The sequence below is a fragment of the Paramacrobiotus metropolitanus genome, unplaced genomic scaffold, assembly GCF_019649055.1.
Source record: "Paramacrobiotus metropolitanus isolate TYO unplaced genomic scaffold, Prichtersi_v1.0 Parri_scaffold0000112, whole genome shotgun sequence".
In the NCBI taxonomy this organism is placed as follows: domain Eukaryota; kingdom Metazoa; phylum Tardigrada; class Eutardigrada; order Parachela; family Macrobiotidae; genus Paramacrobiotus; species Paramacrobiotus metropolitanus.
In genome coordinates, this window is record NW_026570332.1 from 43,210 (window position 1) to 57,479 (window position 14,270).

At 41.1% G+C, this 14,270-nt stretch overlaps 3 protein-coding genes across 3 annotated transcripts; 2 read left to right on the forward strand and 1 right to left on the reverse strand.

Moving 5' to 3' along the window:
- Positions 1-58: 58 nt before the first annotated feature.
- On the forward strand, positions 59-1,513 carry LOC129597942 (B9 domain-containing protein 2-like). The gene is made up of 3 exons (XM_055495646.1): positions 59-693; positions 908-1,033; positions 1,126-1,513. Exons 1-3 carry the CDS (start codon positions 606-608, stop codon positions 1,440-1,442), a joined length of 531 nt encoding a protein of 176 aa, XP_055351621.1. The 5' UTR covers positions 59-605; the 3' UTR covers positions 1,443-1,513.
- A 2,468-nt stretch (positions 1,514-3,981) lies between these two features.
- On the forward strand, positions 3,982-5,674 carry LOC129597997 (soma ferritin-like). Its single transcript, XM_055495718.1, has 4 exons — positions 3,982-4,217; positions 4,349-4,495; positions 4,766-4,891; positions 5,270-5,674. The coding sequence occupies exons 1-4, from the start codon at positions 4,116-4,118 to the stop codon at positions 5,405-5,407; spliced, it is 513 nt and encodes a 170-aa protein (XP_055351693.1). The 5' UTR covers positions 3,982-4,115; the 3' UTR covers positions 5,408-5,674.
- LOC129597996 (uncharacterized) lies at positions 5,601-8,725 on the reverse strand. Its single transcript, XM_055495717.1, has 6 exons — positions 8,547-8,725; positions 7,970-8,119; positions 7,349-7,824; positions 6,871-7,133; positions 6,417-6,664; positions 5,601-6,345 (listed from the first exon to the last, which is right to left on the reverse strand). Exons 1-6 carry the CDS (start codon positions 8,674-8,676, stop codon positions 5,675-5,677), a joined length of 1,938 nt encoding a protein of 645 aa, XP_055351692.1. The 5' UTR covers positions 8,677-8,725; the 3' UTR covers positions 5,601-5,674.
- Between the last annotated feature and the right edge of the window lie 5,545 nt (positions 8,726-14,270).

The window sequence follows — 14,270 nt, forward strand, 5'->3', positions numbered from 1 at the left end:
TTAGCTGTACCACTGCTTATGGATTGGTCACCCCACAACAGACTTCTTAGTATTTTCCTGAGTGAGGTATGGGCCGGCTGTGGATACTAACAGGATTGTGGATGATGATTGCTTTGATTATTGATCGGCGCCTCTTCCATGATTATACCTGTGCATGTGCTGCTGTAGGTGCGTGACCTGAGTTCGTACTCTGCAGATGTATCAGCGCTGCGAAATCTACCTAAAAGAGAGTTGTACCTTACTATTCGCATAGTTTATGTATGACAGGCACTTGAAAGAACTCAGCAAATTATCTTTAATCCGTCAACAACATTAAAATTTGTGTATATGGATATTTGTGTATATCAGTATATGTACCATATTTGATTTTTAACGGGAAGTCGAGATAAGCCTACCCATGGAAAGTATTACTGCGAACATTTAGTTGATGCAACGGATCGTTTAATACTGCGGGAAGTTGGGAAACTGTAAATACCAAATGGTCGTCTCCGCAGCTCTGGAATGTCTATCATAATATCTTTAATTGGGACTGAAAGATGTACTACGTTCTGTTTTCTGACTGCTGAGGATCGCATGTGATCCAGTAACCACAACGCAGCTTATATATGGCGGAACTCCACGTTATCGGTCAGATTGTGGGAGCCAGCGGTTTTGCTGCCAAAAAATTATTTTGTGTTTGGGAAATATCTTCCGGTAAGCGTATGTTACGTCATGCATAGATACTTGCCAGCATAATAAATTGGTGCTACATAGCTTTATAACCTATTTATGATCTTATGGTTGTGCCAATTTATCAGTTTGAAGCGCGTATTAGTAATCATGATAACATAAATTTTTTAATTTATGTATATCGGGTCCTAATCAATTTCTGTGCTGCCGATTTATCTCAACGATATTAAAAAAACAGGTGGCGCTTGGACAGCAATATCCGGCGACAAAGATGGACAAACGCAAGTGGACAGGCCCGAAATAGATGATTTTGCTTTATGGTCGCATCCGCTAGATGTTCATTTTGCTACGAAAGGAATTCAAGGTTGCACAATATTTTAGCAGGATCATGCTGAACTCACAATATTTTAGCAGGATCATGCTAAACGGGCAGTGGCATTGGTTCTGATGTTTCAGGTTGGCCAAAAATAAGCTTTCAAGTATGGTCGGTGGACAATTACAACCGTTCCGAAATGTGTGCGTACGGATTCTGCAATATTCCTTCGACGCCTGGCGAACATAAAGTGGAATGCGAAACGTGGAGACCGGTTGGCGGTCTGCGGGATCGTATAATTACTTTTTTTCTTGGTGGTGGACCGCAGCTGCGCGACCTTAATGTGGTACATAATGGCTTGCAGCGACACAGGCTGTACACGAAATCCATGGGAAAGGTTTACTTGCAAATAGGTGTCTTAATGCGGGGGTTTGAAAAGTTTGGTGTTGAATTTTCGTAGCTTTACACGCCGGTCTACCGAATCCAGTGTGCCGTGGTATACGGAATTTTTAAAAAAATGTCACTTAGTGCGCTCGCAGTTGTAACGTAAAACGTTATAAAGACGACGCGTAAACGAAAAGGACATCATTAATGGCCAAGGTAACTGGTAAGCGCGCTAGTATGGTTCAAATCGGTAAGCCTAAATCCGAGTAAAAAGAATACGTATATGTACTGTACTTCTATGCCAAAAATATAGATATAACCAAAGGTGCATGCGCACTAACGCCACGACATCACTCTAAAAATTTAAACATTCAACAACCCAAATCCCGTCTTTCCTCTGGTAAAAAGACAAACATAACTGGTATTTAACGTTATATATAACATAACAGTGCTGCTCTATAACCGTCCGCACGCTAAACAATAATAATATCACTTTTACCTAGTCAATTTACAGTATTTACCGTGCGAGCGGATAAATTATTACGAGAACATAAAGCACTGTACGAGTGTTAAGTATGCGCTTGCTACAAAATACTAACCAAAAAACATTTCATAAATCGAATTAACGTAATCGCTTATAGAGGAAAACAGGGAACCTCGTCCCTCTGTTCTCGTGGGTCGACGAGTTGGTCGCCGTGTCGTCGTCGTCGTCAGTGGCACATAAGGACAGTGTTGCCGACATATGCGGCAGAAATCCTGCATCAGGGAAAATGAAATCTGTGTGCAGGTCTGAATTCCCGGACTGGAAATGCCGCACCGTATTGCATCGCCGTTGTTGCAGCAGCACTGGCGGATGGATCGCGTTGTGGTTGGAGGTTGTGTGTATCGCGTGAAAAATAATGTAGTTAGTTTCCGTGTCGTTAGTGGCCGAAAAGTAAAAGGTCGATTGGTTATTGGCGGTCTTCCCGTCGCTGCACGATCGGCAGACGACTGAACGGCCAAAAGAGTGATGCCGATAACTACATAAATATACACACAGAAGCCGAAAACCGGAGCCTTAATGCTTCTTCCCAAAACGTACATTTTATTTTAGATAAAGGAATTAAGATTAATAAAGTGCATCATTGTTGAAGATGAAGCTCGATCGCTTCAGTCTGCCTTACCTGCGAGTTAAATAAAAGGTTTTGCGAGCTAAAATGTGCCCGGTAATTATGGTATTGTCGATGACAACCAGACGGTCCAGACGACAAGCACTTAGTACTTGATCGTACAGGTACTGATGTTAAATGACGTACTCATAATCAATAACTGGCGATTTGCTTGACAAGTTTGAATCTTATAAGTAGACAAGTATAACAATGCTCTCTAGTAATTCGTTTCCTCTCTACAAAGCGAAGACACTTGTTTTGCATTGTATTTTGGTGGATATTTAAATCATGTTTTACTTCGAGAACTTGCATTAAGTGCTTTATGCATGAGGGTTTTTGAATAGCTATCTATATTCGTTACTTGATCGCATTTGTCCAAACCGACTAAAATTTGGTGCTTACGGTGTATGATTATTCATGTACAGATCGTATTACATTTATTTTCGTTCTAAACCGTCAGTTCATACTCTTAGAGTTAATAGTGGACACTGGAGGCAGCTGCATATATTTTAGCAATCCGAGAATTCCTGATGGTGTCCCGGCGTTGTTATGCGCGGCACTTAAGCTTAGGTACGGAAGTATGAAGAGTTATGACTGCGCACACTATGGGAGACGAAAGATAATAGTAATTTAATAGTACTTATAATAGTGATTTATTACTTACTGATGGCGCAAGCGGCAGGATAGTTTTGTACTTTGAAACTAAAGTTAACCGATACAATGTCACACTTCGTACTCGTACTTACTATCAAGGCAGCAAAAACTAACTGACAACAATTCTAACTTTGCGCTTACCGGGTAGATATTCCAGAAGATACATTCAATTCCGTAATTCGTGACCGGTTTTCAAGAAACTTTAAGTTGAACCACTCATGAGATGCAAAATAAAAATATTAATTTTTACACTGTACTGGGAAGGATATTACCATAACTTGATCTCTTTTAAAATTTAACTTTTAGGTTTACGAAGATAAACACCCAAAAGTGCTCAGTGGACAGTGGACACTGGTAAATGCATTATTCCTGACGGTAGATGCCCTGGCTCATGCGCTGTAAGTTGGCGATTACTTGATTTTCCTGTACGGTATACCGCACTACGGTACTCGTAGTCTTTCGATTGTCTATTGCTGTCTGGGTTTTATATACAATCTGACTAAATGAGGAGGCTACGGTCTATGTTAAAGAGCCAGCGAACAGCCTTTTTACGCTGAGGCTGGTTGATCATAGCTTTCTGTTGTGACTATAAATAGACCAGACAGAGGATTTCGTGCCATGAAAGCGCAAGCGAATGCTGCCTCGCTGTATCGATCGATCGGTGTGTGAGGGTAAATCCGCATTCACTTACACGTATGAGTGTGGCTGTCTGTGCGTACTAGCTGTACAAACCGGTTTTCGCTGTCTTCGCTACAACGCATACCCGAAACCCGTAGCTTCCTTTATTAGTCGCATTGTAGATATACTTAGTCACTTCAAAAGCATGTTTTTCAAAACTTTTGCAGCTTGCAAGGTCTGCAATTAATAATTACTTTTTTTTTGTTTTGAACTGTTATATACTGGCGTAACAGTTAACGTTTCGTTTTTTTACAAGTCATAGTTCTGAAATGTCTTTGTTAGCAAGACAGAATTTTCATACTGAAGTGGAAGGGTCTTTGAATCGCCTGATCAACCACTGTTTGAACAACTCGAATACATATTTGGCTATGGTAAGAGGAGCGCATTGTCAATTAGTGCTGTTAAATTTGATTTTAAAATTTTATAGTCGTATCGGTTGTATTGGTTTGCCGTGTTATTACTTATTGCTATCGCTCGGTAAAAGTGTTTGGTTTTTTTGCAGTTTTCTTACTTTTCTCAAGACGATGTGGCGCTGATGAAGTGCAGCAAATGGTTCAAAGCTTGTAGTGATAAAACTCGGTTGTATGCATTACGATTGATCGCCGTTCAGAATCTTCGAGGTGGACGTTTAGTTTTAAAGGATATCAAGGTATATGTCAATGGTTGCATGTTGGTAATAATGGTTGCAAGTTTAATACGGTACACGGAATTTTGAGGTATCTTGTTATGTTGTATGCACAGTAACTAATTTCAGGATAGCAGAAAAACCGTAATGATATTAATTAATTTTGTCATCACGGTTTGTTAATATTAATTTTTATTATAAAATATTATGAGTAGGTTACTTGTGTATTATGACTGAGGATGTTTGCTCCATTTTCTGATTTTCGATTCTTTATTCCGTTATTCGTTTCACTAGGGCCCGGAGTTGGATTCTTGGCCGAGCACCGTTAATGCAATGCAACATCTTCTACGGATGGAAAAAGAATTGCAGGCATTATTTTTGGATTCTCACGGCATCGCTGAACGCCATGGTGACAGCGAGGTACTTGTTTAGGTCTAGCTATTTGATGAATTTCCCGTTACGGATTGTACGACTTCCGCAGTACTCGCGTGTGCTTATATGCTTACTGTAATTTAATCATTGGTGGCAAGGTGCAGTGTGGCCGGATTACTTACTACTGCATTCGACAGTTAGGTTAGTGTGTATTCAACACGCTACCAACGTCTTAGTAAATATTTAAAAAAAGTTGAAAAACATGAAAATTAATGTGTGCAGCAGCAGGTTGTGCTGCATGGTGAATTACACCCGAAATATGGTGCCTTGCCACTGCCTTTATTTATTTTGGACAGTTACATAGTTTTTGTAACTTTTTAATTTGTTGGTTGATTTTACTAAACTCTTTAATATTTTATTTTACAGTTCAGTCACGAAATTGCCAGTGTCTATCTGAAAGAATTGGAAGAATCGGTGAAAACGATTGCCGATCACCTTGCTAATCTTAGACGTGTCGGCTTTGGTTTGGGCGAATACCAATTTGACCGCAACCTGGAAAGTTAAGGCATTTCTAAGCTGTGGGTTAATTTTTGTTTACAACTTTTGAAGGCATTTCTACTTTTTCTAATAACCAAATAATTTCGTGACCAAAGTTATGGTGACAGTGATACTTATGGGATATGTACAGTATTTCCTTATTTGTTAGTATTCTTCGTTTTGTTAGCTGCACGTCGCTGGTTCCAAATAGCCACGTTTTTGTGATTTTTGGCTTGCTCGATATCGTATTTGTTATAATTAATTTTTATTTTAACTTGGAAGGTAAAATTGGTGTTAACAATAAATTTCTATGAAATGGCCAGAATTCTGTGGCCGATTCTGTGGCTGAGCATCGTCTCCGCTGTTGACTCCATCATCACTGCGACCGACGGCTTTAAAGAGGTTTTTGACATCGACATCCCGCAGTGGTGGGCTTTGGTTGAAGCCGGAATAGTCCGTTTGGTCCGTTTCAGTGTGTCGACTCTGAAATGGCCGCTTCTTGAGACCTCTCGGAAGATCCGAATTTTCCATTTGGCTTGTTTGAAACTGTCGGACCGGTTGCCGTGCGGCAGGTTGTGCGTCTGCCTGGGAATTAGTCATTATTCTTCTGTAAGCGTTTTTATCCTGGCGTTGTTCGGAAACGTATGAAGCGGATTTTCTGTTGGTGTCCGGCACCATATCCGCATCTGGGACGCTGTCGGCCACGGCTACCTCGGGACGGGCGTCTACCGCCTTCGATCGTAGCAGTTCATGGGCCGGCGCGTTGGGATTGTGTTCCCGGTATTTGCGTGGCCGTATTAAATGGGCGGGATGCGGAGGATCCTTCACCCGAATGATTTCATGCGGATAAGGATGAGCGGGAGGTTCCGAATTACCTTCTTTGTTTGTTGTGGCATCCTGATCTACAGGATACTGCAGATGATTTTCATGCATGATCTTGGCCAAATTATTGCTTGCGTAATTATCTGCTTCAGAACAAATACGGTTCAACTGCAGCAAAAACTCTTTCCGCAGTAATTACTGTAAAAGTTTTTACCGTCGTTATCCCCCAGCTGACGTTTCCATCGATCTCCGGGAGAAACAGTCTTTGCCGGTTGTACGGTGTCATCATTCGGGTATGCCGCACTGATCACGCGAAACTGTTGACCTTTCGACGTTGGGAACTGGCAGCGTTTTCTAAGTGGTGTTGGATTGATGGCAGGCTTTTGCACTACACGCTGCACGGAAGGAGCATTAATGTAACTAGGTGCAGTATTAGCGTCGCGATCGTTGCTGCAGGATAACCTACAAATAATACACGTGCCGATATTCATGAAATATAAATGTGATACCCTTGCTGGATTATCCGAATTATTTTAGGTGCTTGACATCTCTTGTGTAATTCACACTTGTCGATACTGTTCCACAAACAAAATGTCACCAAAGTAAACAAATTTCGAGCAGATTTTCTCAACTACGTATACATGAATTAAGTACATCAGGTCTCGTACGGGCAAAACTGTGGAGCGCGAACAGTAACCGTGGATGTGACTGTCAGAACCGGTGTGTTGTCTGAGCCTTCTTCGATCAGTTTGGGATTTGGTTTTCGCTTTGGATATTGGATCGATGGCTGCACCACCTCGGTCACTGTGACAGTCTGAGTGACCGGTTCTGCATAAACAGTTACCGGTACCGTCATTGTTTCACGGATAACTTCTCTTTCTGTGTTGTCCGCCGCTCCATAGATTGGACTCGTCGTGTAAATAAACTGTGTCTATAAAAATGCAAAAGTTACTTAAAGTTATGCCTTATCGTAATTCGAATTTTGTCGTGGGGTTTTTCGATATTACTGTCATCTAAAAAATCATTAAATTAATGTTGAAAAATTAGGTATATTCTTTTTAAAAAAGATCGGCGATTCGCTAAGATGGTCAATAAAGGCTTGTATGTACCGGTAACGATACACGTAGTACGTGGTGCAATTTTTACCGAAAGATACACGAAACTGCGAAATTCTGTGGTAGTTACAGTTGCGAAGCTGGGTTTGGCACATGCCACATTCCGTAGTTTCTGGGCACAGTTTACATCACCATCCGCATCAGCTGTGTCTTCCGGAGCATCTCGGCTCTTTTTTCTCGATTGCAGATCTTGATCAGCAGCATCAGGCCGAGTGACATAGTCATACGCTTGACCAGTCGCATCTACTGCAGCGTTCACGGTCGACAGATGCGCTCTTGACCGAATTACATTGACTGTTCGTGTTCGCGTTTTCGGGCGCAGATACACGGTTTGTGTGACAGTGGGACAGACGACGGTTTCCAGTGGTGCTGATTCGAATTCTGGTACGGTTGATGCCGCGGTATCCTGTTCGCCATCCGATAGGGTGTCTTGTAGCTGCAGCTGGGATAGTTCAGAGGCCAGTTCTGGCGAAGGATCGGGAATAGCTCGAAACTTGGAATTCGAAGCTGATAAGTAAACGGAAGCATAAATCAGTATTGACGCGATACTTTACAGATTATTCGCTGGACACTTGAAAACGTTATCTAAATACTATCTTTTTTGTGATATTGCAAAATAACTGAATTGTCCGTATGAATCCACTCGTCGTACGTTTACTTTTATTTGCTTGACCACGACTATCCGATGTTCGCAGAGATTTTGTTGCAGGTTGCGGCATCAGCTGCAAACTGTCCGCAGTTTTGCTGGTTGGGTTTGTAGTTGTGGTTGGGCTGTTTATGTCGTCTATCCAAAGCTGAACAGCTGCAGTCATAATAAATTTTTTTATTCTTACAAACTGTGTAAAAATAAAACTTATTTTACCAGCAAATAATACTTAATTTACTGTAGACATTTCGGTTGACTGCATATTGCGTGGTAAACATGCTAAGCGAAAGCCGGTTGTCTGCCAAACTAAGCACCGATCTTGTTGTTTGCGTGCGCGAGATGTTTTTCCGTGTTTGGACGGACAGTCGGACCCATAATCGTATAAAATTACAGTCAAAATATTTTTTAAATGCTTACATATTAAAACATATGATTGCATAAAAATATCAGAAATGAATAAACCAAAGAACTTCTAACCAATATTAATACTGTAAATTTTCTTGAGCGCACAGCGTGATACCTAATCACACCTTCTCAAATGCCGTCATTACGAAAATGCTTCATTTGGACTATACGTCTATACCTTTAGGTGTGCTTTTGGGTATTCCTGTTTTTTCGGCTCCAACATTGTGCCAAGAGTGGCCCTGCAACAAAATCCAGTCGTGGATACTGATAATCACAACCGAAACTTTACAATGGTAGGTTACAGGCATCACACGTAAAACGTCCCCACGTAACAGGTTTTAAGTACTAGTAATTAAAAGTTTTAAGGTGAATTAAAACTTAAATAAAAAAATCCTTTCCAAACTAACCAGGCAGTTGAAAATCACCAAACAAAGCACAAGGCGATGCCGACTGTGTTTGGCCAAATGGAATACTGGGTCCATCACAATTTCGCAAATGAGTTTTGGTTGTGACGTATTCGTGAGTTGGTTAACCTTAACCGTAAATGCATATCCACAGATTTAGTAAACACAAACATGATACGAAACTCATATATATTCCCAAAAGCAAGATAATGGCATCCTGGCAATGATAAGTGCTTGAGAAAAAGCAAGGTCACTAACTCTTTGGTTTACAGCATTATCGAATATTATCTAATAGAAATAATAAAGCTCAATTCTTCGCGCACGAAGACGAAATAAACGCTGTTTGTTTCCGGCTTTGGAATTGTTCCCCTTTAAGGTCGGTGTGTCCACAAAGTTATCTAGCGGCACCATAAATTAACCACAAAAAACCTTCATTTCCAGCGGCCCGGTATTCCACACGAATTATAACCCATTTGCAATCGCACACATACATTGATCGCATACACAAAATGCAACTCAGATAAATGCAAAATCCATCGTCGGATACTTTCTGATTTGCAACGAGCACAGACAACAATTATTGTTGAAGGCTGTTTTTCAACTACAATAAATTAAATAAGTCTCACACAGATTGCCGCACTTTCACGGCGTGCCGAAATCACCAAATCGTTTATTAGTAATTAAGTGCAGCGTGCATATTAAGGTACAGTGTTCAGAAGACATAAAACATGCATGCTGCTCCATGCATGTGTACCTACATATATTTTTATGAGTAAATGAGTACAGGTACATGTAACATTTAATAAACGAATACCGGTAATTGGTTCGATATCCGGTTTTCCATTTCATTTGATGGCTTAATTAAAACAAATCAGTGTCACTTTCAATTCTATACCGCATGATTGCGTCCCTTGATGACGAACTCAATTCAAAATCTGTATTCTGCATTTCAAGTTATTTATCTTAAAATGTCAGGGCATACTTATATAAATATAGGTAGAGCTGTATTTAAGCGTCTTCAGGTCGAGGATACTCTTAGCGTACAGTACTCTAATAGACACATTTGAAAACATTTTTATTTCTTCCTGACAGGCAAATGTAACCGACAAAATAATCAAGCGAGCGAGCGAAGCGAGCGAAGCGTTTTTAATTTAAAGTGTGTAACGGGGCGAACCGGAGAACCGGGTTCCCGGGGTTTGGGGCGGAGCCCCAATAAGCAGGGAGTGTTGCAGCCCCCCGCTGAAGCAATTGAGAAGGTAGTTTAAAATCGTAAGCCTAACCGGGTTATAATTGACGAACCCAATGGGGAAATGTGTGTTCGACCGTAAATTTGGACCCAGTGTAAACGCTTAGACCGGGTCGGGTGGTGACATTTTGGGGAACCGTAACGTAAATAATAACCGGGTCATTTTTAACGAACCCGCCGTAATAATATACGTGGGGTCCGGGAATTTGGACCCGGTCCGGATTTTTTTAGCGCCTCAGTTGGGCCGGTTTTGAGGAACCGTAACGTAAATTATAACCCGGTCATTCTTGACGAACCCGCCGTAATAATATACGGAGGGTATGGAAATTTGGACCCGGTCCGATTTTTTTAGCGGCCCCGGGTGGAGCAGTTTTGGGGAACCGTAACGTAAATAATAACCCGGTCATTATTGACGAACCCGCCGTAGTAATATACGGGTGGTCCGGAAATTTCGACCCGGTCCGGATTTTTTTAGCGCCCCCGGGTGGAGCAGTTTTGGGGAACCGTAACGTAAATTATAACCCGGTCATTATTGACGAACCCGCCGTACTAATACACGGGAGGTCCGGAAATTTGGACCCGGTCCGAATTTTTTTAGCGCACCCGGGTGGAGCAGTTTTGAGGAACCGTGACGTAAATCATAACCGGGTCATTATTGACGAAGTTGCCGTAGTAATATACGGGAGGATCGGAAATTTGGACTTGGTCCGAATTTGTTTAGGTTAGGAACAGTTTTGGGGAACCGCAACGTTAAATGTAACTAGGTCAGTATTGACGAACCCAGTAATATACGGGTGGTCGTGAAATTTATACCCGGGAATGATTTTTTTGTGGCCCCGGGTGGTTGGCGTTTTGGTAACCGACGTTTTGGGAAATACTTATTCATTTTTCAGAGTTCCGCCGTACAATTGTATTGGTAGCCCGATTTATGAACCCTGTCCGATCATTTGGCCCGGTGTTGGTGGTGGAGTTTTTATGTTTGCAACTCCCGTAACAGGTCACTTTTGTCGTGCAAGTTTTTGGAACCATTTCTAAATGCTATCACTAAAATTACCGTACCCGCAGTTCGTTACTGATGCGGGGGATTACTGTTACCTTTCAATAGCAGGGGAGTACTGTTACCATAACGGATTACTTTTTAAGCAACGGGTGGATTACTGAATTACTTAATTTCTATAATAATTAATCCTTAGCGTAACGGGTTACCGTCACCGCAAACCGTTCTTTAACGGATTACTATGGAGGGATACTGTTACTGCTACCGTTACCGTAATAGATTACCGTGCACATTTTTGTCACCGTTTCGGGTCACCGTAACCGTTACTGCTTACTTTTAGCATCGTCAGTTGTCCCAATGAGTTGCTGGTACTTTAATAATTGACCGTTTCAATAACAAAGCTGAAGGCGCCGCCAGGCTGCACCGTGAACAACCGTTTGATTATTGCTTCAAAAGGGGGATGTAAAAATCCTAAAAAAAACTTACCTGAATTGGATTTAGAATTACTAACACCGGTATTCATCAAAGATTAACTACGGAAATTCGCGCTCACGAAGGTTGTGAGTTATAAGTTTATTTGAAGACGTACGCTTAAAAAGCGCACATTCGAGAATTTGTAAATTTTTAAGCAAAATCCAAAGGATTCTGAGGCTTTTGAGCAGTTGTTGGAAATATGTTTTAGAACGTTGCCATAGCGAAACATTCTTTAATAACGTCAGCATTAAGCAAGCGCAGCGCATCATGCGGAGCAGCAAGTAAAACGAGGGGATTCTATTGCCTTTTTATTCTGAAGCAATTCTTACAGTTCCGTTTGAACTTTTCGTTACCGTGGTGATACGGTAGCGGAAACCGAAGACGGAGCCAAAGGCGACGCCGAGCAGCGGCGCGAGCAAACGCAGCGCAGCGAGCGGAGCAGCAAGCAAAACGAGAGGATTCTATTGTCCTGTTATTCTCAAAAGATTCTTCTTATAGTTCAACTTGAACTTTTCGTTATTGTGATGACACGGTAGCGTGTTATCATTTCTACGAAAACCGAATACGAAGTCGAAGGCGACGTAAATCTGCGACAGAGCAAACGCTTCGAAGCGAGCGGACCAGCAAGTAAAACAAGAACATTCCTTTGTCCGTTTTATTAAAAGATAATTTTCACGGATGAACTTTCCGTTAACGTTATCATATTCGGTAGCGAACTATCGTTTCGAGGAAAACCAAAGGCAAAGCCAAGAGGGTGCGCAATTGAAGCATCAAGTAGAACGAAACATTTACTTTTTTTACTTCAAACCTTTTTCAATAGATATAACAAATATCCAATAAATTTTGCATGAAATTTTAGATATCAGTTTTGCAAAAGAAAAACGAATTATTTGACTGCTGGATCAAAGTTTCTCGCCTTGGGCTGCAACTCCCTATTTCAGACTTTAAAACAGGCTCTTTTCTGACAGTTTATATAAATCTGAAAACAAAAGAACAAAAAAATAAACCTCAGCGTTTAACGTTCATGTTTCTTTGTGGGGAAAATTAAAGGAAATCAACCTCAAAGGTATTTACAATTACATATACCACTGTTCACAGAAATTTAATCACGTGGCTTTCACTCAGGAGCACTGCGTATATTAGATAAGATTCAACGTAGCAAGTAAAGTGGTGAAATTTTCTGATTTTGAAACGAATTTTAACAAAATTCTTAATTTTTAAAGACTTTCGAGGAAATTGTTGTAGACATTTTTTGAGGATAATCACGCGATCCATGAACTTTATTGTAAACCGAAGATTCTGGTAAGCTTACTCAAATCAATGCCCAAACGCTAAAACTTTTTCGCTCCAGGTCAAGTTGAGTTAGTACGCTGAGACCAAAAACGACCGTGGATTACCAGCCATAGTCATATGCGGGAAACCAGCACTTGATGTTCAAAACCATGGTAGGGTAGGTATGAGTTACTCGACCGTTGTTTTGCTTCAGAATAAAATCAACCGAATAAAACTAAAAACCATAGAAAAACATGGTACCCTTTATCCAAGAAAGTCATCCATTTAGTAACCGCTACTGCGTTATTGTTACCTACGTTGCCGCTGCCAACAGACATCAAATAAGGTGTTGAACCGATAAATCGTTTGCGCAATAAATTAAGCCTAATCAGGCTTTACGAAAACATTGAACTCTAAAGAGAAATGTGTGCCGGCGCTTCTCGGATCCTGTGTGGTTAAATCGGCATACGCGATTTGTATAAATCAGTGTGTTAATTTATCTGCAGCAAGACAATCTTTCCGTAAATTTCAAAATACTGGGATTTAAATGGCTAAAACTTCTATGCGTCTAACAACTAACTGAAAAAGTTAAAACAAAGAGTTTTTTGGGTTGTTAACTACCGGCGGAGAATCATTAATTCAGTTCAGAAATAGAAGGCGACAAGTTGCGGAATAGTGGCTGCATAGTCAAATATTTGCGATAAAACGGGCTTTTCTGCCAATAAATGATACGATGCGGCAGCTTTTCAGGTAAGCATTGCCATCGAGTTCTGGCCAACTGCCAATCTTGCGAAAACTTAAAGATCTGAAGCGGAACATATTTTCTGCTTTTCCATGGACCACCAGCGCGAAAAGTAATATTGCTAAGCTTATAATTTGCCACCAAAAATTGGTTTGATAGACCGTTACGAACTGTTAAAATATTTTGCAGAGAATCACTGATTTACGGTTAGTCAACGACTGCGGTGCAGCGTGAATGGCGAATCAAGGTCGCCAGAAGTGTAGTGACGTGGACCATGTTTTAGTACAGCCGTCTGGTTAGTGAATTGAGCTGCCAAACCATTTTGCACATTTCGCTCTTAATTGCGGTTGCGTTGGGAAATCTCTTCAATTAGCATGTTATGTTTTGTCTTTTTCTCTGCAAGCGGTAGGTTTGGAAATTCAACCTGTGCAAACGATTGTACTTGACGGGTAATGGCCTGGGTTGCGATTCTTGAACAGGCTCTAAGTCCTCTGATCCAATATAAGCGTAAAAGTTGAACGTACCCATTAAATCGGCTCTGTTGGCAATTTGCATAAAGGTGTTTACAAATTTAGAGCAACGACCAGTATCCTAAAATAAAAAATCTGGTGCGAAATGGACGGCTATGGGCGATAGGGTATTTATATTAGTAGTGCCCGCGTCGCAGTGGCTTGCGTGGGCACTTCTGATCGTGTGGCAGTCCTTCTGTGTGACCCGCTGGGTCGTTATTATCATTTAGATCAGCATTGTCATCTATATTACAGAAT

What these genes read in the sequence shown, in the direction of transcription:
- LOC129597996 (XM_055495717.1), bottom strand. Translation starts at nt 8,676, where the DNA reads ATGCCTGTAACCTACCATTGTAAAGTTTCGGTTGTGATTATCAGTATC. An exon ending in GCAGTTTCGTGTATCTTTCG is followed by an intron (nt 7,134 to 7,348) that starts GTAAAAATTGCA and finishes GCATTTTTATAG; the next exon opens with ACACAGTTTATTTACACGAC. An exon ending in TCAGCTGGGGGATAACGACG is followed by an intron (nt 6,346 to 6,416) that starts GTAAAAACTTTT and finishes GTTCTGAAGCAG; the next exon opens with ATAATTACGCAAGCAATAAT.
- LOC129597997 (XM_055495718.1), top strand. Translation starts at nt 4,116, where the DNA reads ATGTCTTTGTTAGCAAGACAGAATTTTCATACTGAAGTGGAAGGGTCT. An exon ending in TAGTTTTAAAGGATATCAAG is followed by an intron (nt 4,496 to 4,765) that starts GTATATGTCAAT and finishes TCGTTTCACTAG; the next exon opens with GGCCCGGAGTTGGATTCTTG. An exon ending in AACGCCATGGTGACAGCGAG is followed by an intron (nt 4,892 to 5,269) that starts GTACTTGTTTAG and finishes TTTATTTTACAG; the next exon opens with TTCAGTCACGAAATTGCCAG.
- LOC129597942 (XM_055495646.1), top strand. Translation starts at nt 606, where the DNA reads ATGGCGGAACTCCACGTTATCGGTCAGATTGTGGGAGCCAGCGGTTTT. An exon ending in TGTTTGGGAAATATCTTCCG is followed by an intron (nt 694 to 907) that starts GTAAGCGTATGT and finishes TTAAAAAAACAG; the next exon opens with GTGGCGCTTGGACAGCAATA. An exon ending in TGCTACGAAAGGAATTCAAG is followed by an intron (nt 1,034 to 1,125) that starts GTTGCACAATAT and finishes CTGATGTTTCAG; the next exon opens with GTTGGCCAAAAATAAGCTTT.